Source organism: Aptenodytes patagonicus, chromosome 11 (genome assembly GCF_965638725.1).
Source record: "Aptenodytes patagonicus chromosome 11, bAptPat1.pri.cur, whole genome shotgun sequence".
Taxonomy (NCBI): domain Eukaryota; kingdom Metazoa; phylum Chordata; class Aves; order Sphenisciformes; family Spheniscidae; genus Aptenodytes; species Aptenodytes patagonicus.
This window is the reverse complement of record NC_134959.1, coordinates 2,442,677-2,469,196: the sequence shown is the minus strand read 5'-3', so window position 1 is coordinate 2,469,196 and position 26,520 is coordinate 2,442,677. Positions and strand designations below refer to the sequence as shown.

At 37.4% G+C, this 26,520-nt stretch overlaps 1 protein-coding gene across 3 annotated transcripts in view; it reads left to right on the top strand.

The window, feature by feature from the left end:
• BANP (BTG3 associated nuclear protein) overlaps positions 1–26,520 on the top strand; it is a 153,523-nt gene that overhangs the window by 54,195 nt on the left and 72,808 nt on the right. For all 3 annotated transcript variants that reach the window (XM_076348951.1, XM_076348952.1, XM_076348953.1), the window contains exons 8-9: positions 14,548–14,715; positions 24,649–24,779. In XM_076348951.1, the coding sequence (XP_076205066.1) occupies positions 14,548–14,715; positions 24,649–24,779 (299 nt within the window). The remainder of the gene's footprint in view (positions 1–14,547; positions 14,716–24,648; positions 24,780–26,520) is intronic.

Sequence of the window (26,520 nt, the reverse complement as noted above, 5' to 3'; positions counted from 1 at the left end):
ATCTGTGGAAGTATAAATTTTCACTTGTGGTATAAATTTGCTTGTGGGGTGGCAGTGGTATTGAAGAGAATTTTTGGGCAAGAAACCAAAATGACTTAAACACACTATATGTTATTAAGTAGCTCATTACTTCAGCCCTACTAAAAATGTAGACATTTTCTGGTGAAATATGATATAAGAACATCCGCAGTTGTAATTTTCTTTGTGTAACAGAAAATACAGGTTTAGCTCTTTTGAGATTTTATAGCAATCTCCACAAATTAGTTTGGAAAAAAACAGATTTCCAAATTCAGGATTTTGCATATATAAGAAGCTTTATAACACAAAGGATGATTTTGCATGTCGTCTCGGAAAAAAATTGAGAGGGGATTTCTGAAGTTCATAAAAGAAAATCTATCAATAGTTCTTATTCTTTGAAATAATTCAAGTAATTAAATGAAAACAAAATAACATGAGTTATTTCCTGTGTGTTTAACTTTGTTACTGTTGACACACTTTCTGTGAAAGCCTCTTGCATTTGCACATGTGTTTTTGCACTCTCACCAATCATTTTTTAACATATTTGTCAGTTTTGGCCAATTATGACAAGAGGAGAGAAGGTCAGTACCTACAAATTAAATGCAGAACAAGTGTTTGGGTGAAGGAAGGAGATACAAATTCACTAATTGTGTTAAGGGGAACCTGTGCCCTTAGTTCAGTTGTATTGTTGGACACCAGAAGTCCTCTTTTGGCTCCATACAGTCGTCTGTTGCTCAGGGAATTATTTATGCATATTGAAATAACTCTCACATTACGGACATGGTTGTTGTTTAAAAAAACCCCAAAAGAACAAAAAAAAACCCACCAAAAAACCCCAGTACCCGCAGAGGAGAGGGCACCATGGTGAAAGATGTATGAGTACTGTTACAGCCAGCTTAGTACTATTCTGTTGAATTTTCCCATCTGCTTCCAAGACTACTTCGTAGAGTGAATTTTTGTTGATTTCCGTTCATGAGTTAACATTTATTTCATCCAGAATACATCCCTGTCATTTAAATAACATAGGAAAAAAGTGTGATCTGAAAATACCTTATGGTAAAGTCTGATTTTTAACTATATGGTAAATGATGTATATTCTGTTTCAAATGGCACATAACTTTACTTTTTAAGATGCAATTAAAAACGTAGAATAGAAGGAAATTGGTAATCAAAGCTTGGTGTTTGTATTGTGTCATAATATTGCTTCCAGTAAAGGTGGGACCACCTTTCTACTCTATTAGTTGAAAGAGATGTTAATACACTTTGATAGAAGAATGAAACATAGCTATGTCCTCTTCAGAGGGCTGTTCAAATAGAAGTAAGCACTATACTGCTTTACAAAATTCATTGACACAATACTGCTTGAAGCAGACCACCCGCATTTGTTTAATAGGAAACACATTTGACTCCTGCTTGATTGTGTAACGTATGTCAGTTAGATCAGCGTATCTGTATATATATATATATTCATGCACACAACCCAAACATAATGCAGGTTGGGCCAGTTTAAGCAACTTGTAACTTGTGTCATGTAAAATCGGCAGATCGCAGTAAGTCACTACTGTTTCAGCTTCTCATTTGCTTTTAATGAAGGTTTTGATCTTAATAGCAATGCAGGATAAACAACAAATATACCACACTTCTGTCTGTCTTAATCATTATCGTGCTTTTAAACATTGGAGGGAAGGGTAGTAAGTTGCTTCTCATGGACAAACTGTTAGCTCTAATGTTTCTCACACCAGTGGATCTGTTTTATGAGATACTGTAGACTGTTGCTGTTATATAGAATGTTTTATATAAATAAACATTACAGTTACTGAAAGTGTACACTATAGATACAGAATGTATTTAGTATTTTCCGTTTTCTCATTTTTCCACTAAAAAGCCTTTTTTCTTGCTGTATTTTTATAAACTACATCAATTTTTCCTCTTATCTCCTTTTTTCCTTCCTAATCTTCATATACTTTTTTTGCACACTCTCTGTCTTCCTTTCATTTCCTGTTTATAATTCTGGGCTTCATGTGTCTCACTTCTAAATATCGTTGTAGTCACTAACTGTCAGAGTGTATAATATATATACAATGGCTTAAAACAGTGTTACACCTAGATGCAACAGAGATTGCTTCAAGTCTTGGTTATCAGCAATTTTTAGACATGTATCTAGACCTTGGATGCCCTCAGGAGACTGTTGAAGAACTTCAACCAAAACTCAAACCTTTTCAAATTGGCATTTTGTCCTACCTCTTTAGTATTTCGTCAGCACTAGAAATTGATGAACTTCTGTAACTTGGATTGTTGCGACCACATTGCTAATTGTCGTTTCAGTCATTCCCCTTGACAGACCAGCTAACTCAAGAATCAGTCATGCTCTGGATACTCTGGAGGTTTGGGGGGAAGAGGAATGGGTTAGTGGCAGTGCTCAAGCTAGTAATTTGTTGAGGTTCTCTGATGTTTTCTGTTTAACCCATGCTTCTGTTACTTCATTATATAGGACATTAACTAATCTTCCAAGCTATAGTAGTCTGAAAAGAAGTTGTGTGGTTTATATCCGCATGAATGAGCTAATCTTGTGGTCCCTGGAAATATTTTTTGCCAGCATTTTCTTCTCCTAGTAATAAATACCATGGACTGTAGCTCTTTGGAAATAAAAATTCACTTCAGCCTGTTCCTTTGAGGACTGCGGTGTTATCAGATGCTGTAGTGCATTTCTCCTCAACTGCCAGATCACGGCTTAGAGGTAGGACAGACTTCACTTTACAGTTTGAAAGGTTGAGTATAAGCAGACAAGAATTTGCCCAATTCTGCAGCGTCATGCCTGTGGCAGATGGGGGAGTTGAAGCAGGTTCTCCTGAGCTGTGTGCTATTCAAAACCTCTGCTCTGAATCTTACCAAGTGGACCACCTCCACGTGACAATTTCAGAAAAACTGCATTGTGGTTCATTCTGAAGTCCATGAGAGTGGTGAGAACGCTGGGGCAGAACTTGGAAAGAGAGGAGGGAGAGTTTGCAGAGGTGTTGAACTATCTCATACTCAAGAGAGTGAGAAGCAAAGTCTGAAGAGTTCAGCACATCTTTAAATGGAAAGAAGTGAAAGAAAGCATTTCTGTTGTGCTTTTCTCATATCCAAAAAGCATTAGTTTTTTTTCGTACAGCACCCTCGGGAAAGGCCTTGTGATGCAGCAGTGCTGCTTTTTTCAAACACGGCGTCTTCCTCAGAGCTGCAAAAGTCTGGCTTCAGTTCCAAATAGCTGCTTCTTTGTGAATCAATTAAATGCTGCCACATGGAGGGAAGTGATAACCTCTTTTGAGGCTAGGCAAGAAGATAATATGAGAACCCATTGAGTTTATCTCAGTGCCGCAGTTCTCATAAATGGCATCAATGCTGGCACTTGCTTACTGACTTTATGTAAGCACTGTAATTTAATGCTGGCTGTTGTTTTCTTCTTTCCTGGGCACTTATGTTTATTTCAATTACTTTCCTGGCCAGTTACTGTTTAATAAACTGAAATAAAGACAGCAATTTTGGGAAATAAAATAAATTGTTGGCAGTGTGTTTTCTCTCTCCTTCTCACACTTCTCTTGTTGTTCTTGCATTGTATGAGCGATGAATTTAATTTTCCATTCCTGAACGTAAGCAGCTGCTTAGCCTGTCAGTTGCAACTGTGATTGCATGTAACTTGATTGCGCATGATGTCCTGTCAAGCATTTGTGAGTTCGTAGGCTCTACAGAAAGAAGCAAGCTAATGCATTAGGTCACTTGGACCATCTCTTTCCAGCCGATGCACAGGTGTTCCATCCTGTCAATACTTCTCCGCTTTGGCCATACTTATTTAAAGTATGTGCTGAAGTGCGCTGGTCCTCACTTCTTGAGAGGCAGCTAAAAACATTCAGATAAGTGTGAGCGTAAAGGAGTTTTCTCAGTGACTTTAAATGTTGCTTCAGGAGTGTGTAACAAAAAAAGGGGCGAGTTCTGTAATTTGTAAGAAAGATGTGCTCATTGGGAAAGTTACTGCTACAAATACAATAACTTAGTTGAACGAGTGCTGGTTTTTTCTAACGAAAATCAAGGGAGTCTTGCGTGGATTTCAGAAGTTATTACATATTCATGTATTAACAAGCCCCAAACCCTGAAGTCAGCAAGAAGTATTGGACCATTTATAACCAATGTGTTGAGTGCGATGTCCAAGGATCATCTTTATCAATACTGAAGATCCATCCAACCTATGAAGTTACAAGCGAAATAGAGGACTCTTTGTGTCACGGTTGTACTAATCACTGTTTTCTTTGGGCTGATTCCTCCATACGTGGAACTACTCCAGTGTTATGACTGTCTGCAGGGTAGTTACTACAGTGGGCAGCAGAGATGTCCCTTTAGGGCCTAATTCAGAAGGATGTGGAGCGTGCTTTACTCTCGCCATCTGTAGAGGAGGCTGGTGGTTACCCGGTATCACTCAGGCTCAGTCCCTCCATAAGTAAAATATCCTAATGAACTCTAAATGGACTCCAGACAAGAAATATTTTCTTTACTATCGAAGGCCTATAAATGACAAAATTGAACTTTTTACGGTGTGGTTTTAGAAGACATGAAGAGTCTAAGAAAGTATTTGATCCCTGACGTTTTGAGAGGAAAAGCAGCTCAGCCACCAAACACAGATTGTTCAGTGCAAAAATAATGTACATTCATCTGGAAAACGCATTGCTGCATGCAAGGAGAGCTGTGATTTCACAAAATCTCGTAAACAGAATTCCAGTAAGTTGCATAGCTTTTCCTTTCCTGGCTTTGAACTTTCTTTTCTTCATTTCACAAGGGTTAAAAAGTGAAGTGAGGAGATGCCTCAAGCTGACTGCAAGTAAAATGTAAATAAATTCCTGCAGCGTTCAGGTTTCTGTCGTGCCAGTCCTTTCCAAACCCACAAGCTCCTTCGGAAGGGGAGAAATTTTCGTTGTTGATTCATAAGTGAGTTTTTCTTGGCGGCACGTGTGGTGGCGTTTGCCATGCAGATGGGCTCCTGAGGCACTGCGGTGAGGGCTTATGTAACGGGATGTCTCGGGAAGGGGGTGGTTAAAGCAACAACCCTCCTTTTTCCATCGGTTCTGCTGCCGGTTCTGTCAGATCGCATTGTGCTGCTGTGTTAAAAGACAAACAGCTGTTTAATCAAATTCCCCGTAAAATTGTGGCTATCAAAAATGACCTGATGTGTGGTTATTGGCAGCAGCTCCTTGAAATCAGAAGCATTTATTTCGATCAAGCGTTATTGCTTCAATTTAGGTGATTCCATTTGTTTTGAGCATCAGACTTTGATTTCAAACAGTAAGTTGATCCTTTGGCAATAAACACATCATATACTTAGGTATGTTCCATTCCAAAACAGAATGACGTCTGATAAACCTTGTGGGATTGTTTCTCCCAGTGAGTAAAAGAAATAGCAAGATCTTTGCTGGCTGACTGTGATCATAAATGAATGCTCTGACATTTTGAATGTGCAAAACCAAAAGGTTAATTTAACTGAAGACTTAAAAGATGGTATCCCATAAGTCCATTTTTATTATGCAAAAAGAAGGTAATAGTTATCATGAGCGCATTAGGTATTTTATTTGGAAGGAGGTTGTTAGTGGCCGGGTAAGTCAAACGAGTGTTGGAGTCTTTAGGTCCTAATCTTCGTGAAAAGCCATTTCAGATGAAAATGCTTGTGCAGTCTGTATGGAATGCTGCCACTGCAATTTTTAGCTGTACAGCTATATGAAGTATGCAATTTTGCTTTCATACTGAGACCCAAATGTTGCATGAATATATATATTTTGGGAGGAAATGAAACGTAGATCTTTTTTCAAGGTATCTTGTTTTATTTGCCGTGTCTTTTTGGATTTTTGCAACATCTTTTTTAGAGCAAGCAATGTGTTTTCTTTTAAAAATGGGGGAAAAAATAGAAGCAAACGTATGTCATTTGTCCAGTATCATCGTAGTGGAGTACCTCTCATTTAATTTGTGAACTGAGGCAAGTCTGTAGTAGATGACAGGAAGACTTTTCTATTTTCAGATTATAAAACTTCTGGTTTGGTCTAGAATTATTTTCTTGTGCGGGTTGATCGATTCATTTAATGAGTTAGACACTTCATGTTTTTGGTAATTAACTCTGGTTATTAAACAGTTACATTTATGCAGCTGTTGATATTCTGTCACCATCAGAGAAAAGTGATCAAAAGATCCCTAGGGGGAACGCCCTACGGCCACTACAGTAACACACCGCGTGGAACTCACTTCAATCAAAGTGTGCAACCAGGAACATCAAAAATACTTTATTCCTGTAGTGATTAATTCGCCCACTTCCATTTCACAGCCTATCTCTGGTTCTGCAGTTCTGCTAACCTTTTGTAGCACTTGGCATGTCCGGCAAGGGAGTTGGAGATTGAGCAGACACATGCACGGATAAAAATGCTGTCGTTTCTTGCCAGAATGGTAAATTTGACGCTCCACTAGATGGCATTATTTGCATGCTTATGGCTGTCTCTTGAAGGGTCAAAATCAAACAGGTTCTGCTCTTGGTAAAATAGATAAAAATAGACCGGCTGGTTTTCCAGAAAGGTGGTAAGGTGTGTCTGAATGTAGGAGCTCTTCTGTTTTGGAAGAGGATACGCTGGTGGAATTTGGAGCTTCTAGATGCTAATTAATTTTATTTTTGTTTTTGAAACTTCTGGTAGGGTCCTGTAGAGCTGCATGGGTCCTTTTAATTTGTTGAATAAGGGCATTTAAAATAATCTTTAATTTCGTGTTTCCTCTGGTTCTGTGATTTGTTAAAAACGAAATATTCGGGCAAATACTCTAAATATTAATAAATATTAATGAAACATTCTGAAAAATTAACTTTTAATAAAATAAAATTAGATGTTAAATATTCTGATAATTCAAAGCTAGTTGTTATTTCTTTTGAGGAACAGTACATTGCCAGAATGAAATCTGAGCCAGATCTGCGTATAAGCATCAAGAAGGTGCTTGCTTTTCTCTTGATACATTTGGTTTCAAAATGCTTTAAATCTTTTAAAATACAAGACTTTCTATCTGTGTTTTAGAGAGAGCAAGAACAGAGAAAGAGAAACCTCATGCCTTTTGGGTTGTACTGCTTTCTCATAACTTTTTTTTTTTTAAAAAACCCAATCGACCCATAAACAGACAACAAAAAAAACCTAGCTGGATGTTGGAGACCACGTATTTTACCCGAAGCAGAAACACTTCTAGCAATCACTTGTAAAAGGTGAATGGTCTCTTGCAGTAGGCCTTTGATCTGGTATGCTTGAGACAAATGCAGAAAATAAATGTGGTTACAGCCGTCTGTCTGCATCCACCAAATCGTCGGATCTGCAGCTTCAGATTGACAGAGAAAGTTGTAATGATTGAAGCAGTGAATAATCCACTTTCACTTTAACCTGCTATTGAGACACAAGCCCGTATGTGCAAACACTTTTTATGCTGTTTGGTAGATATTTAAAACAAGTTCATTTCTGAAATGTTTCCTCAATGTGATAGAGTAATCTAACATTATTGAGGAAAACTTTCTTGCCCGTTCTTACAAATGGTTTAGTCTTCTATTTGCATAGAATTGTAATTAGCCGATTGTCTGAACAGTGTAATTAGCATTTTATAAATAGTTGCTGATTGTAGTTTAACACTTCTTCTGGCTTTCTTTGATGCTGGTCCATCAAAATGCACCCTTTTGATCCCAGAAAGCATTCCTACCAGACAGATACTTAATGTGAACTTGGCTTTGTTTTAGGAGCTGAGATGAGAAAACATTGTTTTAAATTGTTGGTTTTCTTGAAATAGTGAAAACACACTGCTTTCATATATGTTAGAAAGGAGATTTTCATTCTAAAAGGGAAGCAATGAGTGATATAGGCTGTTACCTCAACCCATCCTGTTCTTGAACTCGGGGAATTTTATAGTAGTCATAGTTTGGGGTGGATGGTGTCTTGGTAATTGTAAGACCTGTGTTACTGGGATATTGGGGAGTAGGAGTGGGACGCTGATAGGCTGATGTCAGTTCAGTCTGCAGAAATTTATGTGCACAGTCTCACTTCTATTCCAGTTATCTTGTAAAAGGTGTGAAAGTACAATGTTAGAGTTTAGGTCCTTAATCTGCTGACGTGTGTATTTATATAACACCCACATCATGATGGCATCTGGAAGCCACGAGAATTTGCAATATGAGCAATACACTCCTGGAAAAAACATTTTTTGGTGTTCCTAAAGTTAGTCCTTATTCCCTAAATTGTCTAATCACATGCTCACACTTAAGACCACTGACTTCACTGACGTTTTTCACATCTGGAGTGTTTCCTTGAACGTGCCTGGCTTTTTCAATTGTGTTCTTAGTGATATTTATGAATTTCCTTATTCTTTTGCCATGACATTTAATTTTCTTACTGTAGGTGAACAATTGCTAGGTATTTGTTGTAGAGCAGTTGTTATAAAATTAGCCATTATGTGTTCTGTCATAAAGTTACCTAAGATAAGACTCCTCATGATCTCTAGTACAGAGTTGAGTTCCTATTGTCCAAGTGGAAAGGGATTTGATTAACGTGGAATTTTGAGGTTTATATATTATTATAACTTAGTTGAAGAGTACAGTAAAATAATCTGTTTTCTATGGAATCTTATTTGCAGAAATCCTCTTTAACCGTATCTTCTGTACCTAGGAAAACAGGGCATTTCTTTTCTTTAAAAGCTGACAATTGAAAATTTCCTGAAAAAGTTCAGATTTTGTGAACATTTTATAGTGTTTGATTTTAATATTTGACTGTTTAAAATATTCTGGTTACTGACACAGGTTTAGTAAATCCTTCTTTAGGTGTGTGTAGTAGAATAGGATTTCAGTTGTATTTGAGGCTGTTCGTAAGTACCCCCTGAATACAGTTTGCACTATAAAGTGTGCACTCTAGTCTCTAGTAGTCTATAAATTTTGTAGCTGTTTGAAAGGTGTGAATGTAATAGTTAAACAAAGGAACTCTAGAAATAAAATGGAAAACAGAGTAATTGTTTGGTAGCTGAATTTTCTTTCCCTCTTCCCTCTCTCCGTGTTTTTAACAGCTCCCCCCCATCTCTTTTTGGATGTTGTTTAGCTTGTGGATGAGAATGTTATGGAAAATTATTATCTGGTGACATGACTGACGTTCACAAGCATGTGACGTTGGAGAAGCTGCCAAGGTTCTGCCATCCCACTGACTGTAGCGGGGCGAGTTTTCCTTGAATGAGTACGATGTTGCCTTCCCCTCCTGCATCCCTTTGCCCAACCCTAAACAATTCTGAGTTTTGGAGGGGGGAAACTGCCTCCCAGCTATGGAGATCATACCCCCCCCCCAGCTGTCAAATGAGTAAACAATTACTCTTTTCAAAATTGTTTCAATATGGTCAATGCGTGACCATAATTACGTTTGAAGAATTGAAGTCTGAAGGCGCAAGAAGTAACTTCAGAGGTGCTTAATTTTTTCCTCTGCTGTTCCAATATTTAGTACAGCAGATCTTGTTGTCATACGCTATTTGTTTAATAAAAAGAACTCCAAATGTATGACCCTTATGTGAAAAAATGCATTTTGTTAGCCAAACCCCTAAATGATTGCCCCTCTTCATGATTCTGTGCAGGCAGAATCTGAAGCCCGTGTTTTTCATAATATCCATCCTATTGTCAATTAAAAAAATATTCTGTTCATCATTTTAATCATTTGAATTTTGAATATGACATCCTGTTGCTTTTTCTCTAGACAGTAAAAATTATGTTGAATTTGGAAATGGAAGGAACAGTTAACCAAATCTGTTTGGATTACACATTTAATGTAAACATCTTTATTTTACATGTGTGGCTGTTAGATTCTCTGGGGTTAACACTTTCCCTAATCTTTCGAAATGTAACAATAACAAAGGGAAAGTCTATGCCATGTTGGTATAAATGGCAGCAAAGGGAACTCGGCCAAGTCCATGAAAACAATGATTTACCTTTTAATTTTCTGAAGAAATCTGGTATTCATGGAGAATGGGAGGCAGCACAACCTAGCAAGATCCAAGTGCAAGCTATTGACATGAAGTTTGTTTTTTAGGAGGCTGATTTTGAATGCAGTATCAAGATGGAATATTCATGTCTGGTTTTGATATTGCAAATGTCTTCTCTTCCTCCTCAATTTGTTCTCAATTATATTTCTTGACAATTTAATGTTTTATGTGGGTTGTTTCGTCTGCTGACTGACTTCTGACCTTTAAGAGAGGATTACTTTCTCAGGAACATTGTTTTCATGGGGTTTTCATTTTTTTTTTTCCTAATTAGCCCTGTTTTTAAAAAAACCACAACCCTTTCTCCCCCTATTTTGTACATTAGATGCCCCAAAAGTTTGGGAGTATATAGTCGTTTCAGACATCATTGCTGACGATCTTTGTGTTTGTACCAGATCATCTTCACTGCATTTCCAAGCGGGTTTTTTTTTTCCTTTGAACCACAGAAAGATTTATTTTGTGGTGCACAAGAAGCATTCTAGAACTAGTTGTGTCAGTCGTCTTTTTAGTTTTATAGGAACTTCGGCAAAAATATGCTGTGTTTCTAAACTAGGATGTGGAAGGCAAAACTTAGTATGATGCACCTGTTGGCTTTTAAAGCTGTCTTCCTTAATTTTTCTGATGCACACATGCCTTCCTCCTAAGCTTTTGCTTGATAAGGTTTGAACGTTGGTTCTTGCTTGCAAACCAAAGTGATTTCCTCTTCGTGCATTTCAGAATAGCCCATGTCTCTGTGAGTTCTTTGCGCAGATCTTTGTCTCCCAAGCAGCTGCTAGTATGTATCTGGTCTATAGAAATCACTCAAGCTCTTGCAATTTGTTAAATAACTGAACTATGTTAAGTCTCTGGTGTGTTTTCATAGAAAGCTTTGTTTAGGAAGTGAGGTTCCCAAAGAAAGCAAACTTTGGACCCTGAAAGTTTAAAAACAAGCACATCCTTTGTTGTGAATGTTACCGGCAACCATCCATTGTCCTAAATAAAAAGATCGCTAAAAACAGTCAGCCATCCTTAGATGATCTAAATCCTTTACTTCACTCTCCTTGTATAAGTACATCTGTCTTCCAAAATACTCTTGTCTTTTTGCCAAAGTGCTGAATTATATTGCTGAATGTATTTTTTTAATGTGTTTTTAGCAGGGTTGTTATGTGGCTCATAGATACTGTGCCGCTTAAAAATTACAATGCTTCATGCTGCTTTTGACTAGCAAATGTTCCGAAAAAGTCAAATCCCTTCTCACTGAAGTATTTCTGTCTTTTCTCATATGGACTTCCCCAAGTTAAATGTCTCATTTGCAGTAGCTTGCTTTAGTGCTGCCTTTCTCACTTTTTTTGGTATTTGACATACTCAGAATGAGACAGCTGAACGCTCTCCTGCATGGGATCATTTATGGATAGAGAACAGAAAGTCAGCATGCTTCAGTTTTCTAATATTGTTTGCACATGTTTTCGGGATGTATCTCTCTACTACAGGTAAATCATATTTCTAATGTTATGGTGAACTTTTTATCTACTTAAAAAATACTCCACTGTCGTTAGCATTAGATTTTTCTTCAGTCATCAGTGGACTGTTATGAAATGTGGTTGCTAACGACCTGTTCGTAGAATAACATTTTAGATTGTAATATCAACTGGGTAGATTTATACATCTGAAATTCATTTAACCTTTATATCAACTATCTTTGTACTTAAGGGCTAATTTTTCATGCCTAATTTGCACATGCAGTTACTGTGACTGAGTATGCAGTTACAGTAAAAATCTGTGCAAACAGCAGGCGTTTTGTCTATACCAGTTTTACACCTTCGACCACCGTAACAGCTAAGTAGGAATTTCATGAATAAGGGAAAAGAAATAAGCACGCCTGGCTTTGAAAAGCTATGACTGATGTCTTAGGTCTCTCTAGCCTAAAATCTTCTCCTCTGACTCTACCCTGTTTAGCTTGTTATCTGCTTTCTATGCTTTCCTCTGTAGTCATGTTCTCTCCATGAAAGGTAGTGGTCTTTCTATCCAGTATTTCATGGCCATTCCTTATCACATTGATTAAATGATAGCTTTTGTGATCAGTAAGTAGAAGAAGGTCTTTTCCTGTCTTCCCTCAATAGAGCAATTCCTGGGACGTTTTATGTCACAGCTCTGGCACTCATCATCTTTCTCAAGCTCTTGTCCTACATGGCCTGGGTCCCCTAGTAGGAACAGCTCGCTGCACCTGAGACTATCTTGTTCCTAATAATTTATATTGCTTTTGATTTCTCTTTGAATTAAGTGACATCCTGGAATATCCCATGGATTACACTGTAATAGTTAAAATTCCTAGCTAGACTGCTTTTCTATGAGAGTTTTCTCTGACCTACAATTGATTCAGTCACTTCTCTAAACAGAGCAGCATACAACATGAAAGTCATTAAAATGTATTTATGAATGAAATATGGACATTTTTTCAAAATAACCAGAGCATATGACTGTTTTGTGTACGACTACAGAAGTGTTTTTGTACGTACTGACAGCTGAAGTCATATAAAGAGTTAAAGCACAACTATTTTTATTGGACACTACTGCTAACATTTATAAACCCATTTCTCTGTGTAGTGCATATTAGTAATAGATTACACTGAGAAATGTGGTCTCAATATTTACAATACAGAATGTGCTTTCCTTTTGCTGACACCTATGGAAAGGAAACTTGCACGGCAGCAGATGATGATTTCAGTTGATTTTCCTCTTTTCCTACTCCCACCCCCTTTTTGGAGACATAATGGAGGGGTTCTAAAGCAATCTCTAAGTAACGTGCTTGCTGTCACTTGCCAGTGAGAAATCTTGGGGCTTTTAAAGCGCTTTTGAATTAGCTTTTTGATGCCACTGTTTGCCTCCTGTATGTTCTCTACTTTATTTCAAATTGCTTTTTGAACAGATCTATAAAAACATGTAGAGCATCAGAAAATAAGTGTGTTTTAAAAATGATGATGACTTAAGAGATACAGTATTCCACCTGACTATGTTAGATCAGTAACCTGCAAATTTCAGTTTCTGAGGACTCTGGGCTCATTTGTAACACAAAGGAAAAGTACAAAGCTCTTAGTTTGTGCAAACCTGGAATTTTGCAGCTGTGGGCTTCAACTCATTTGTCTTAGAGGAGCAGACCATATCCTGTTCGTAGGACTATACAACAGCTTAAGCAAGTACTTCACAGGATCAGGATCCTATTTGAGAGTAAGATCGAAAACCCACTAGGTTGAAAAGATTATTTTACTTTGCAGTATATGGAAAGCAACTGATACCAAAAGGAAAATAAGAATTTTAATCCTTCAAGCATAGTCATGTTGAGTAAAAGCATATATTACAGCTTTGGATTGTTTTTTAAATGCAGTATTGCACATCTTAATCTGGAAAGTTTAGATGTACTGAAGTTTTAGAGGATGTTAAATGTTCAGATAGTTCTGTTTTAATTCACGGGTTTTGAACCTTTGGGTTTACATTTTCAAGTGTTTTTTCTGCAGCCAAGAGGATTATAAATTTCTCTTAACGTACAGTCAAATGCTCTCAACTGTTGATGCTTTACGCAAAATATAAACCACTCAAGCTTACAATGAAATGGTAAAAGTATGCAGCAATATGGGGAGGACCTTGAAACAGCTGACAATGCACAACATGTTTCCTTCCCAGTTTTAAAGCCATTTGTCCAGATGTTGAAACAAGTATTTCTTGTCATACCTGAAATAGTCTTTTTGCTCCCTCTGTTTCTTGTATAACTAAGCTTTCCCTTCGGGTGCAGAGGTTGCACATGATAACGAACCTGGTTTGAGTTGGCAGCAGGGCTCAATCTGTGTGAGCTTTGTTTCAAAATACTCAGTTCAACTCGCGAGTCAACGTTGTGTTTATATAACAGTTTGGCAACTTAGCACCAAGTGCTGGAAAGTGCATAATGTAGCTCTTTAAATGACTTAATACTAGTAGTAACCTTTTCAGAAGATTCTAATTCTGTATTGCATTTTTATTGGATTCTGATGAATTTTGAACTGAGCTTTAAAAGAAGGGTTTTTTTTAATAGGGAGCTTTATATGGCTTCCTACTTATCAGACTTACACATATTGTGGGGCACTACCAGTGAGAAATAAAGCTTTATCCAGTTTTGGCTTCGGAGTGCTGAATCCTTCTGTTGATCAGTGTTGCACAGCTTGAATGTAACAGTGCAGTTTCCATGGATAGAAGTGTAGATTAGAAAATTTCATAGACCGCTGACATTTTTAAGTATGTAACTGTGCATATGTATGTTTACTTAATTTTGTGAATAGTTGTTGAAATCACATCGCTGTATAGCTTTGGCGTTTTTCATAATGTCATTGTATTCCTTTAGGCAGTGTCAAGCAGGAGGGCAGTTCTAAAATTTTCAGAGTTGCTTTGTTCACCTTGTGTGTGTGACAGTGTGTGTCATCTATGCATTTTCCTGAAAATACGGATTCATGCTGATTTTCACCCCTTTGTGTTTCTCTCTAATTACAGGTCACCTATTTTACAAATTTGCAATCACAGAATCTGACTGGTACCGAATCAAGCAAAGCATAGACTCCAAATGCCGAACAGCTTGGAGGCGGAAACAGCGAGGGCAGAGTCTTGCCGTGAAAAGCTTTTCAAGGCGAACACCTTCATCATCGTCTTACAGTGGTTCAGGTAAAAAACCAAACAAACGTCCCAAAACCCACAAAGACCAAACAAACCCCAACAGAAATGGAAACTTGCAGTAATAATGCCATTTGTTTTTCAATATACCTGAAAGTTATTTGGATCTTAAGTTATATTTACAACAGGTGCCTGTAGTACCCACAAATGTGAATGTTTTTGTGTAACAAAGGTAAATGGAGAAACTCACATTTCTCGCAGTTGACTTTTTGGAGTGGATTTTATATTATTGCATATTTGGTTTTTTTTAAGTACCATTTATCATTAGCAAAGAGGCCTCTCTGTTAGAGTGTACGTATATCTACAGTGCTCCTCAAGGAGTGTATCCATGTACTAAGTGAAGCCAACCATCTGTACTTAAGTCATCATGGGCCTTCAGCGCAAGCCAACCACCTCCGGGTAGATTCGGAGTCCTTTGCAGCCTCGTGGGGCTTGTACCAAAGTAGATCCTTGGTAGGATGAGCTTCTAATTCTGTTTCATCTACAAATTGCAGTCATGCTCCTGGTTGCAGTGCATCAATGATCCTAGAAAGGAAATGAGATGTGTGTGTGTGTTCACAAAGAGAAGAGGGAGAAGGGAGTCTGTCTCTAAAACAGTAGTAAAATACAGATTTGCCAGAAATGAAAGTGTAGTATATTCCAGTCTGTGAGAGAGATTGACTTTGTTGATTTGTACGTTATCCGAATGCCTGGCTTCACTGCGATGCTTGAGAACGTCCATCCACATGTGTTAACTGAAAAAGTTTCAGCACATGCAGCTTCCTGCCATCATACTTTTTTTTTTACCATGTTCAATTTTTTGAGTAGATGTTTCTGCAACTGATGTTCGTAAGAGGAGTCAAGTGAATAAATTCTTCTCCGTGTGTTCACACCATTTAGTAGGACGTGCTAAACTTTGTTCCTGAAGTATTTTCCTCTGAAGAAATTAAATATGTTGTAGGTGATTCTACATTTCCATATAGGTATGTAGGCATGAATAATAATACCAAATGAAAAATACTGACCTAAGAAGTGTTCTCATAGGACACTTCTGGCTCATGCTTTTAATATAAAGCAGTGTTATGGGACATTTGTACATCGTATATTAAAAACAGTGTTTTGGAAGTGAGCCCAAAGAAAAGGAAGTAAGTTTATTTGCCTGCGTAAAATTTTTGGTTGCATGTTAACACTAACCACTGTATCTCATGCAAAGAATGCCAAAATCTGCTTTCAATGGAAAATTTTATGTGCTGGAACTGGGAATCATATCCAAAATTCTCAAATTAAAACAACTAATCAACATAATGATAACCATAAGCCATATATGTTGATGGGATTTTTATTTTCAGTCTCTTAGCAATCAGTATTTCAGAATAAAAATGCAGTAGTAAGTGGATATTATGGGCCTGTGCTCATTAGACTGTACTCTTGAATGTTGTTGAGATTTATTATTAAAAAATATTAAACTTTAATCTCCTGGTTTGGAGATTTAGGGAGTCCAGTGTAGAGATGTAAAACACAGACTCAGGCTCAGTGAATTATTGTCTTCAGAAGGCCATAAGATAATAAATTTTGGTGGTGGTTTTTTTTTTGTTGTGGTTAAGCTGAAAAGTCAATTTTTCCCCCAATTCCACTAACCTGATTTGTGAGTAAATTGTTCCATGGGTACAAAGACAGCTGAATTAATTCCTGGGATTTCAGCAACATGCTATCTGAGCAGGTGGGAGTATTGTGGTACAGATGCACATGAGCTGGTTCTGCAAGAGCCGTATTTTGGGTTGTGCGCCCCGGCTAGCTCATTTAGCTGGAACTGAGCTGGCTGCCTTTGGTACATCGATCTCCAGGATTTTCCCAGGAGTTTTTATGCCACCTGGGTCTCCCACTGTACAGGCTGTCTCATGTCCCAGGTCCCCTAGATAGCAAAGAGGTGACTACGTGTCCTTATAAAGATGTCTTTGGTCCTGAAGATGGTGAAGGTCAGCTGAGGCATCTTGGCATGTCATTGGCAGGACTGTATAGACTGTGCAGCCAAAAGTTGAGTACCGGCAATAACATTAACAGCTGCCTTTGGTAATGGTATGTGAAAATGTTCCCATGGATTCAGAGTCTTTTGTTAATTTTCTTTAAAATATTGCTCTTACTCAGAATGTCATTGGCATCATTTTCTGGGAGGCTGTAAAGATGTTAGATGAATTCACCACTACATTCGCACCCACTGTGAAAAAGCTCTTAGGAAAACAGACCCCTTTTCAGAATCAGGTGGTCCTTTGAAAAACTAATTTGCGTTCCAAAATCAGGTGGGAGTGGTATTTCACCTGAAGAAAGAAGAGGATGTATGAGGAAAAACAGGAGAGCGGCTTGAGAGGCTGAATGAGTATATAGGGAAAAGAAAGAGAAGAAAAGATGCAAGGAAAAAAAATGTACATTCACACATGTTTAAAAAGGTAACTTTTGCATGACAGGGCTGTAATTCCACCGCTCTGTTCAGGTAACTTCATGAACTGCTCAGACTTTGCCTTTGTGGTTTGACATCCCTGGAACCCCTTACTGGAATTACAGCATCATAATTCACAGGCATCTGTTCCTTATTATATGCACTGTATAGTGGATATAGCAGAATTCCTGCTGCCAGCTAGCAGGAAAGAGAAGTAATATTTCACAGCTCTGAAGTAAAGGAGGTCTGTATTTCACTGTTATGACAACATAGCTGTCAAATATGGCTTTTTAAAGTGTTACATATGAACCCAGACAGTTTTTATGGTAGCATTTGTTTCAGGGGGCAATTTAAGGTGAGCCTTGAACAGTCTGGAATTCAGCTACTTGAGAAACTGTCTTTCCCGCTATTGTTAGTTATAGCTGTTAAGATCAGCTTCTAGGTGCTTTATGTCAGGTCCCCACCCAGCTGTGGTTGCTGCTGTCTGCAGAAGAATACCTGTGTTTGGTTTCACTGAGTAATACGCTGCTCCATGTCAGTTCACATGTAACAGGCATTTGAGTTGTTTATCTGTTGGGTGGAATATAGTAGCTGCTTCTCACAAAAGATATAATGAAAAAAAAAAGGTTCTTGAAAGATTGTGAATGGCTACTGTGTCGTGTTTACACTGTGAAGGATGTGGGGATATGCAGCATAGTTTCTTGTATAACGTCCTCTGAGCTGTTCTGAGAAGCTCTGGCTTTGGCTCCACTCACTCAGCGTAAGACTGTGACTTCTATTCAAAGAAGCTATAATTATTTAGTTTGATCAGGCAATTTAGTAGAGCGTGGTTCTGTGACTAGCCAGGTTAGGTCACTGAGGACCTTAAGCTGAGTGTATCAGCTTCTCTGATAGTTTAGATACAACAGTGGTGTCACACACAATTCAGTAGGAGAGGACTTTCATTTCACATCTTGTAACCAAACATTTCAGATTGTGCCATGCAGAGGAAAAGTTTACACACGCGCTCACCCCTTTTACCAGGTTAAATACAATAAACCTAAGCAATTTGTGGACGAACTTAAACCCACTGATTCTTAGCTAAATGATGACACTTTCCTAGGGAAGTTTCAGGGCTTACCCTAGAAGATACTCCCGTAGTCTTCAGAAAGCACTTCTTTTTAAGATGCACAGATGCCTTGAGTAGACGCATAGTATTGCAGTGTCTGCCATGCAGCTGAGCTGTTCTGAAAACATCATTGAGGTTTAAATATGATTTCAATGTCCTGAGCGTTCATGAATGAACACCATGTTCCCTGTATGAACTTTTTCCAGAGTTTGGTATGGTTTTTCCACTTCTGAACTTGTGATTGTAGTATTTTATATTAAAATTGTGACCAAGAGGTGCAACAAAAAAAAGGCTCAGATCCAAAACTGTTGTGTTTGATTGGCTTGAAGTAATATTTTTCATCAGCTATCCTTAGGGCCTGATAAATAGCAAGATAGCTTTCTGTTATGTCGTAGTATAATAATACATGTTTCAATCAGCAGAAATTTATTGGCACTTTCTTCAAGTGTTGCAAAGGAGCACCATTCTTTTATGTGTTACAGAATATTTTCTTAAATGCTGGTATGCTAGAAGTCTAGAATAACTTAATATTTTCTGTTTGGCAGTGAAAATTGTTGAACATCTCTACATATCATTAAAACTAATACTTTTGTTAGTCCTGAAATAGTCTCAAATCAGCATGGTCACTGCCCTGCTGGACATCCTCCCCTATGAATTAGGGGACTTGATTTTCCAGAGCTGTTTTTTAGCAGCAATAATTTGACTCATTAAAAAAAAAAAAAAAAAAAAAAAGCAGCCTGAAACTCACGTGCGTATGACCTGACTTTGATTTCTCTGGCTCTGAGGAATCTTGAGGGTGGTTGAACACAGTAACAGATTGCCCAGGGAGGCTGCAGAGATGCCATCCTTGGAGACAGTCAAACTCCATCTGGATGCAGTCCGAAGTAACCGGTTCTGGTTGCCCATGCTTTGAGGAAGGGCGTTGAATTAGATGATCTCCAGAGGTCACTTCCAACCTCATCTATTCTGTGATTTTTATAAGCATTGAGTTATTGCACACATAATAAATAATTCTGAATTATTTACATCTACAGGGGATTGCTATTCTTAAGCTTCATTCTTATGTACTTGTTGGACATGTCAAAACTTTTAGGCTTTTTCTGCTTGTGCATAAGAGTTTATATAGCACGTGGCTTTGATTTGAGTCATGCAGTTAAAAATGATAACGGATTTCCTCTCTGCTCCGTTTATCATATGGAAGAATTAGCTATGCAAATACCATAGAAAAGCAGGAGGCTGAGCCCATAGTCCTTACGAAGCCTTACAAGTTTTTGGCGTTGTAATTCTGTGATAGTGTTCAAGTGTTAAGAGCTCAAGAGGAACTGATCTGCAGACAAAAACATGTCTAAGGAAACTGGTAGGAAAACATGAATGAATATCTCTTCTCTGTCCTTCACCCCCAAAGATATTAATTGAGATTGTTCTACATTTAATTGACTATGCAGCTTTACAGCAGCCACAAGATTTATGGGTTGCATAAAGTTGTTGTAGCAGACTGTTATATTTAGGCAGAAGTTGGTTTTCCTTATTTTATCTGGCTCTTCTGTTTGAAGCTGTTGCCTTTTGTTGGAATTGAGGTATTAATTGCAGTGGTTTGCTCTGCTCTTCTCAGCGCCAACACTTTGGTCCTTAATGTGTGTTTTTCTCGTTTTTTTTTTTTTTTCTGACAAGAGTACACATGGCTGCCATGATAATTTAGCTAGATACTCTTTTTAAAAACGTTAGCAGTCTATGGAGGGAAGGCAGTAGGAAATGAGGTTTTTGGGAGGAGGCTTAATTGAAGAGTGCCTTCTCCCATTCTTTTAATTTCTCTTAAGATTGTTAAAGCTGTTATCACAGTTTTCCATGTTGGAATTTTTAATTAGTTCTACGACTTTGGGATTTATGTGTAGATTTAGGCTGAAGTGCTCAGCCTATGCTGATGTCACATATAAAAATGGATGTGCAGCCAAATCTTCAAAGCTGTTCTGCAAAATTGGAGGCATTTAGCACTGGATGAGTCAGGTTGAGATAATGGCTTACAGTATACGGTTTTATTTCTATTAATTGTTCAGTAATGGTGTTTTTCCTGCTTTTTGTTTTTGAGGACTGCTTTGCTACGTCTGGCCTTTCCTTGCTAGGACTACACATCAAGGAAACAAGAAAATACATCCTAGTTTGTAAGCAGAAATGTGAGGCTGGGAGGCCTATACACTAGGAAAACAATTTTGAATAACAACACATAAGGAGACTAAGCATGAATCCCCTCTGCTGCAGAATCTGTACCTCCTACATTTCCTTCCAAAATGAGAAGCCAGATGCTCAACTGATAAATATGAAGTATAATGAGAATAGGAAAGAATTAGAAAATGCCAAAGGTTTTGCCTTTGAAGTGAGGAATTTTAAAACTGATCTTAGTTGAGAATTAAACGCACACGTTCTTGAAACAGTTACCAGTTACATTTGTCTGACAAATCTGATCTTCCTCGGCAATGTCCGAGGAAGATTAGCTTTGAGATAGGTGACAGAAGTAACTGCTTCAGTGGGGGTGATTTTGCCAACTCTCGAACATTTGTCTGAGAAGACAGACTCACTTAGGCTAAATTTTCTTTGACTCATAAGCATGTGCAGTAAACAAATGGAAAATGTAAAAGGTCTGATTTCAACTTGGGAGGAAGGAGTATTTCAGCAGTCGGGTTTTTTTTCCCCTGTATCACAACTTAATCACCTGTGGAATGGTCAGTGCAGCATCTTCCATTCTGTGGGTGGCTCCAAAGCTATTCCATCTGGTGGGGGGTGCTTTGGGAATGCCATGGATAACGTGCTCAGTAGTAGCACTACATAAGCTGTTCGATTCATGTCGAAGTACCCCTTTGTAACTAGTGCAATGGAAAATTTCAAAGCAAGAGTTCAGCTGTATAGCTTCTCGGTGCCAGGGATTCTCTAATATATCAAAGTTGTAAATGTGAGGCTAGATAGTTTACATGATAGTGATTTATAACTGTTGACATATCCTCTATTCAAGCTGTGTGCTATTCATGTTTGTGTTTGTTTTTAATGGGGAATGTTTAAAAATGGATAAATATTTCTTTTGTCTGGTCAGAGATTTAGAGGGGAAAAACAATACTTATAAAGGATGTTTTGTTTTTAGACACTGTTGAATCCTCTCTCTCCTTTCTTTCTTCCTAAGAAGAAAAAAACCCCACCAGAATCCAACAAAAAAAGAAAGAAAACACAACTGTAGTTGTTGCAGTGAAGCCAAACAAATCTATTTATAAGTGACCGTGCGAGATGTACAGTATGATTGCATTCAGTCTGTCTCCTGTTCCCACCTCTGAAAAGCGTAATAATTTCTGGTGTCTGTGAAGCAAAAGATGGTTTACAAATAAAGGCTTTTGGACTTTACAGTTAAAAATGTATTTCAATATGTGCATATAATATATATGTAAATATATAAACTTATCTGCTGCAGCTCTTATTTCTTTGATACTCTTTTATTGCATAACTTTCTTAATCAGAAAATAAATACTCATTATAAATGCATCTTCGTGTTTTCTCAGAAGTAGAGCATTGCAGTTTGTGTAATGGTAGGTATAAGCTACAGGAAAAGTACTGCTACAAGGTTATTAAATCTGTAAGTGAAACACACTGTCTTACCTTGCTTGTGTCCCAAGTCCAGTTTTGTGTATGTGTATTTCCATTTACACTATACATGTTTGAGCGTATGAAGTTATGTATGTATGCATGCATGTGTGTGTATACATGCACACATCTAAATGAAGGATTATGTATTTGGACACCGTGGTTTGACTAGAAGTTAAGTTGTAACTCAGCTCAGCTGTTGAATTACATAGTGGGGGACTGGGAAGCATGATGGAAAGACAAAATCACAACAGAATGGACTAGTGGTAGCCTATAAGAAGCAAGATGAATAACAGTGGGCTTTCTTAGCTGTTTAGCATCCTAACAAAATGCTATTTGTAAAATAAAAAATACAGAAAATTAATTGCATAAAATATTATTAGGACTGAAGTAATGGAAATAAGAGAAAAAGTGAAAGACAAAGAGGAGGCATAGGTAAACCATCTTTCTAGAATATCTGTGACTTTCAGTGACCATGACAAAGCCACTGGCAATGGAAAGCATGATCTGGTATCAGAATTTGAACAAATCGCATTTTTATTTGGTTGACGGTGCAGTTTCTCATACTAGGTACAGGACTTTTCTCCAATTGTGATTTGTTACTCCCATCTGGAACTCTGTACAGCAACCGTCCATTGTACAACAGTGCAGGAAATACTGGAATTGCACAGTAAGCCTTAGGACTATATTTAAGAAATTATAAACATTCTGCAGTTACCTACTAGTCAAATGTAAGGTATTAAAGATGTATGTCCAATAGACAGCAAGAACATGTACTTGTTATGTTTTGCTCGGTTACTGTAGAAGTGTTCTGGTTGTAGTTATGTATTTGCAGATTGTTTACATAATTAGAGCTGCCTAGTTGAACTTTTCAACAAATAAGTAAATACTAGCTTGGTGGGTTTGAGTTAGTTTCCAGTTCCCATGTTTAGACTTAAAATTATCTTCTTACACAAACATTTGCAGACAGGATGAAAAAAACCCAAATGGGTGATTTTATTAAAAAAATGTTTCCATTAAAATATTTGTATGCGTGGATAAAGCTCATTCTTGCAAAACTAACATTCTTTTTTCAGTATAAATCTTAGAGTATTAAGTAGAGGTATTCAAATTTTATGAAACATGTCTTCCTGCTGTGTTGGTTCAAAAAAAACAACCGTCATTTTAAAAATCAAAATATATCAGCCATCAGTCATCTCTGAGCAGGATGAGGCCTATCTAATGCTTATTTAAGCAATACATAAAATCTTGTAAGGAAATGATCTACAATGGAAGTAGAATGACAGTGTTTCTTAAATATTTTCATTATAGTTTGTGGTACTTGGACAGCTTGAAAGCCTTGTAGTATTGAATGTTACTACATGTTAGATGTTAATGTGTTTTACGTTGCCTTGTAGCATAAAAGTCATTGTCAGAGGAATAAATAATTTAGAAAAATTGTAAAACACTTAATGCTTCAGAGATTTCATTCAATGTATTTTCATGGTGTAGCAAAAGAAAAATGTTAAAATTGTTTACAGGAATACTGTATGTAAAAAGTATTTCTTCAAATACATTATTCTAAAAGCCCTTTGACAGTCCCGTTCTCCAAGATGTCTCAAGTAAAAAAAAAAAAAAAAAAAAAGGAAGAAAACTAGGACTGATGCTGAATCTTAGTATGATATTGGGACATGTTAAGGTTTTTCCTAGCAGTGCGTACTTGAACTTGTCACATGTGCTGCAAAAGTGTCATTGATTGATAGCCCCAGGTTTTTTTCCTGATTCCTAAAAGGATATATGGTATGTAGCGATGCTTTTGCCTGCTAGTGGTGTCTTAGTCTGTAGGAAGACCCATACATGGCATTAGTCTCTGGTCCATTGTATTCCACTTCACCCTTTCAGTACAGAACTACTGACATTATTAGTCTCCCGGTATCACTGACACCAAATGCATAAAGTCATGTTTCAAAAAAAAAAAAAAAAAAAGAAAGTATTTGAGTGCTTTTATTTAAAAAAAAAAAAAAAAATTAGTTCTTTTTACTTGCCTTTTGCCTCTTACATTTATAAGAATCCTTTCCCTGCGGCTGGAAAACCTAGAAATGAATCTATGATACGTCTACTTCTAATGCAAGTTGTTATCCTCTTGAAATCATGCGATGGTTTTCCTGGTGGCTGTCACTGTTAACCAAAGATAACACCCAGGTGTCTTCCTTTTTGTAGGGGCATTTTCAGAAGGCCTTACTTTGCAGTGTGAGGTAGTGTTTAAATTCATCCAAGTCAAGAAATCAACCTGCCATTTTGAGGTTTAAAAAAAAAATAATAATTCCAGGCTCATGTGTGTCAGTATGAATTATAGATGATGGACCTTGAAAAACAATTGAGAGATATCCTTTATTTATATGGTAACTTCAATTTATAGGGTTTTCAAATGTATCCTTGTGGTGGTGGTGGCAATAACAGTTCTCAGCTACACAGGCACAAAAAGTGTTGAACTGCTGAGGAATTGTATCTGGTTTTGCTGTGATATGACTTTTACAGTTGCAGAATCTTTAATCTAGATTCAAAAGATGCTTTTTAAACGTATGCTTTCTCAGAGACAAAATAGCCTTTGGAACTTCTTTGGAATTTGTAGGAAATCTACAGGTGAGCAATGAACATGCGTAAGGATATTAACATATAAAAGATCTGCATCTGCTTACTGACTGCATTCGTTTTTCACAGTTTTTAAGTATGCATTGTTGCATGGCCACTGGCATGAGATATACACATATAATAAAGCTGGATTTTTGTCTCTTTTTTTCAGAGGGTTCGCAGAGTTCAGTTTCAGCTTCTAATGAGATCCAGCAGAACCAGCCACAGGCACTACACTATGCACTAGCCAATGCTCAGCAGGTTCAGATCCACCAAATAGGAGAAGATGGACAAGTCCAAGTAGTATGTACTCAACTTTTTCTAAATTATTCCATTTAAACAATCTGGGTTATTGCAAACTTTGCTTCAGTTGAAGTTTAATGTTTTATTTTAAAAAAGCGACTTATCATCGCTTCTTAAGCATGATTTTCAGAAAATAAACATTGAAGGCTTATGAAAAAATTTTTAGTTATTTGGCAAAAATCTTCATGTGGGATTTGCTCACACAATTGTTGGAAATAAATGCACATTCATTACTGTGTATAGAATTGACTAGTCTCTACCTGGCCGTTTGCTTGCAGTTGCCGTAATAATAATAGCATGTATGATTTACACTTCAGAGGTAGTTCTAGCTAAGACTTTCAAAGCAAGAATGCATTTATTTATTTATTTTCATTAAAAAACCCCGGTGTTCTCAGGCATTTTTGAACATCTGTTAGCTGAATCCTTTACATGTGTATTCATTTAGATACATGTATATAAGTAAAAGTTATAAATATTGACATTTTTTAAGCCTGAGACTCCTACCATAACTCAGGCCATGATTATTTTTATATATGGTTTTAGTATACTCTGAAAAAACTCACCTTGGCTTTAGTTCCTGTGTGCCACAGTTTGACTACAAGGATTGTTTTAAATTGAAATTTTTTTAAAAAGTAGAAGAAAATAATGAAATAATGGATTACGTGGCATTTCTGACATGCGGCATTCGGAAATAGTGAATTATATCTGCACACTCATTCTTTTGTGGTAGAAACCTGAGAATTTAATGTGTGAAATCTGTCTGCCATTAGTTTTCAAAAACTTCAGGCTTTGCAGTTTACAGCGTTTACGTGCAGTCATATAACATAGAAACTTTTTCACTGATGGTATTAGTGTTTTGAAGGTACCCAGAAGCCTGAGTATGGGCCAGCACTCAACTGTGCCAGGCAGTGTCCAAGCACAGAACAGAAAGAAATGTGCACAGACACGTGCGTACCCGTTCTGCATGATGATCACATAAGCCCACTTTCCGTAGAAACCAGGCTAAAGAAACAGGTGGAAATGGGCAAATAAACAAGAATTCTTGAGAGAGATTAGTCAACATGATAAACGGTAGTACTCAGTGGTCTGGCTGTTGCAAAGGTTTTAGTCAACGCCATTACAAAGAAGATTTTGAAGTACGATAATGAAGCATCTTTGGTAGATACTTATAGTATTCTCTCCCCAGGTAAGAGAGGCAGTGCAGGAGAGAAGCAGCAAATGTACCCAATTGAATAATTTACACATAAAGAATGAAAACTCTCCATCAACACAGGGAATACTCAAGTCTGGTCATGTAGAGCTGCAAATAGTCAGCATGGAAATGGTGAAGTTGCTCAGAAATATGATGAAGAAAAAAGGGCTATGAAGGACAGATGCTTTTGGAATGTTATCAAAAGAAACATGTCTGTAAGACCTGCTGAAGGTTTACCAGAGTAGCAGTAGAAGAATCGCAGGAGAAAAGTGTCATGGAAGTTGGGGGAAAATTTCAAGATATGTGGCACAGTGTTGAAGGCAACTGACAGAGCTGTAAGCATTGCTTAAAAGGACTTAAGTATTAGCCAGAATATTTTTTAAGTAGTGCATGGAAGTGGAAGGAGTTTGAGATGAAAGTGATTGAGAGGAACTCCAGACAGCAACTGCAAGAGTTGTGGAGAGGAAATCGCAGTAGGGAGCGCGTTTTTCCAAAGTGAAAAAGGTGGCTTATAAAGTAAGAGAAAAGAACAAGCTGGAGTGTGAGTGT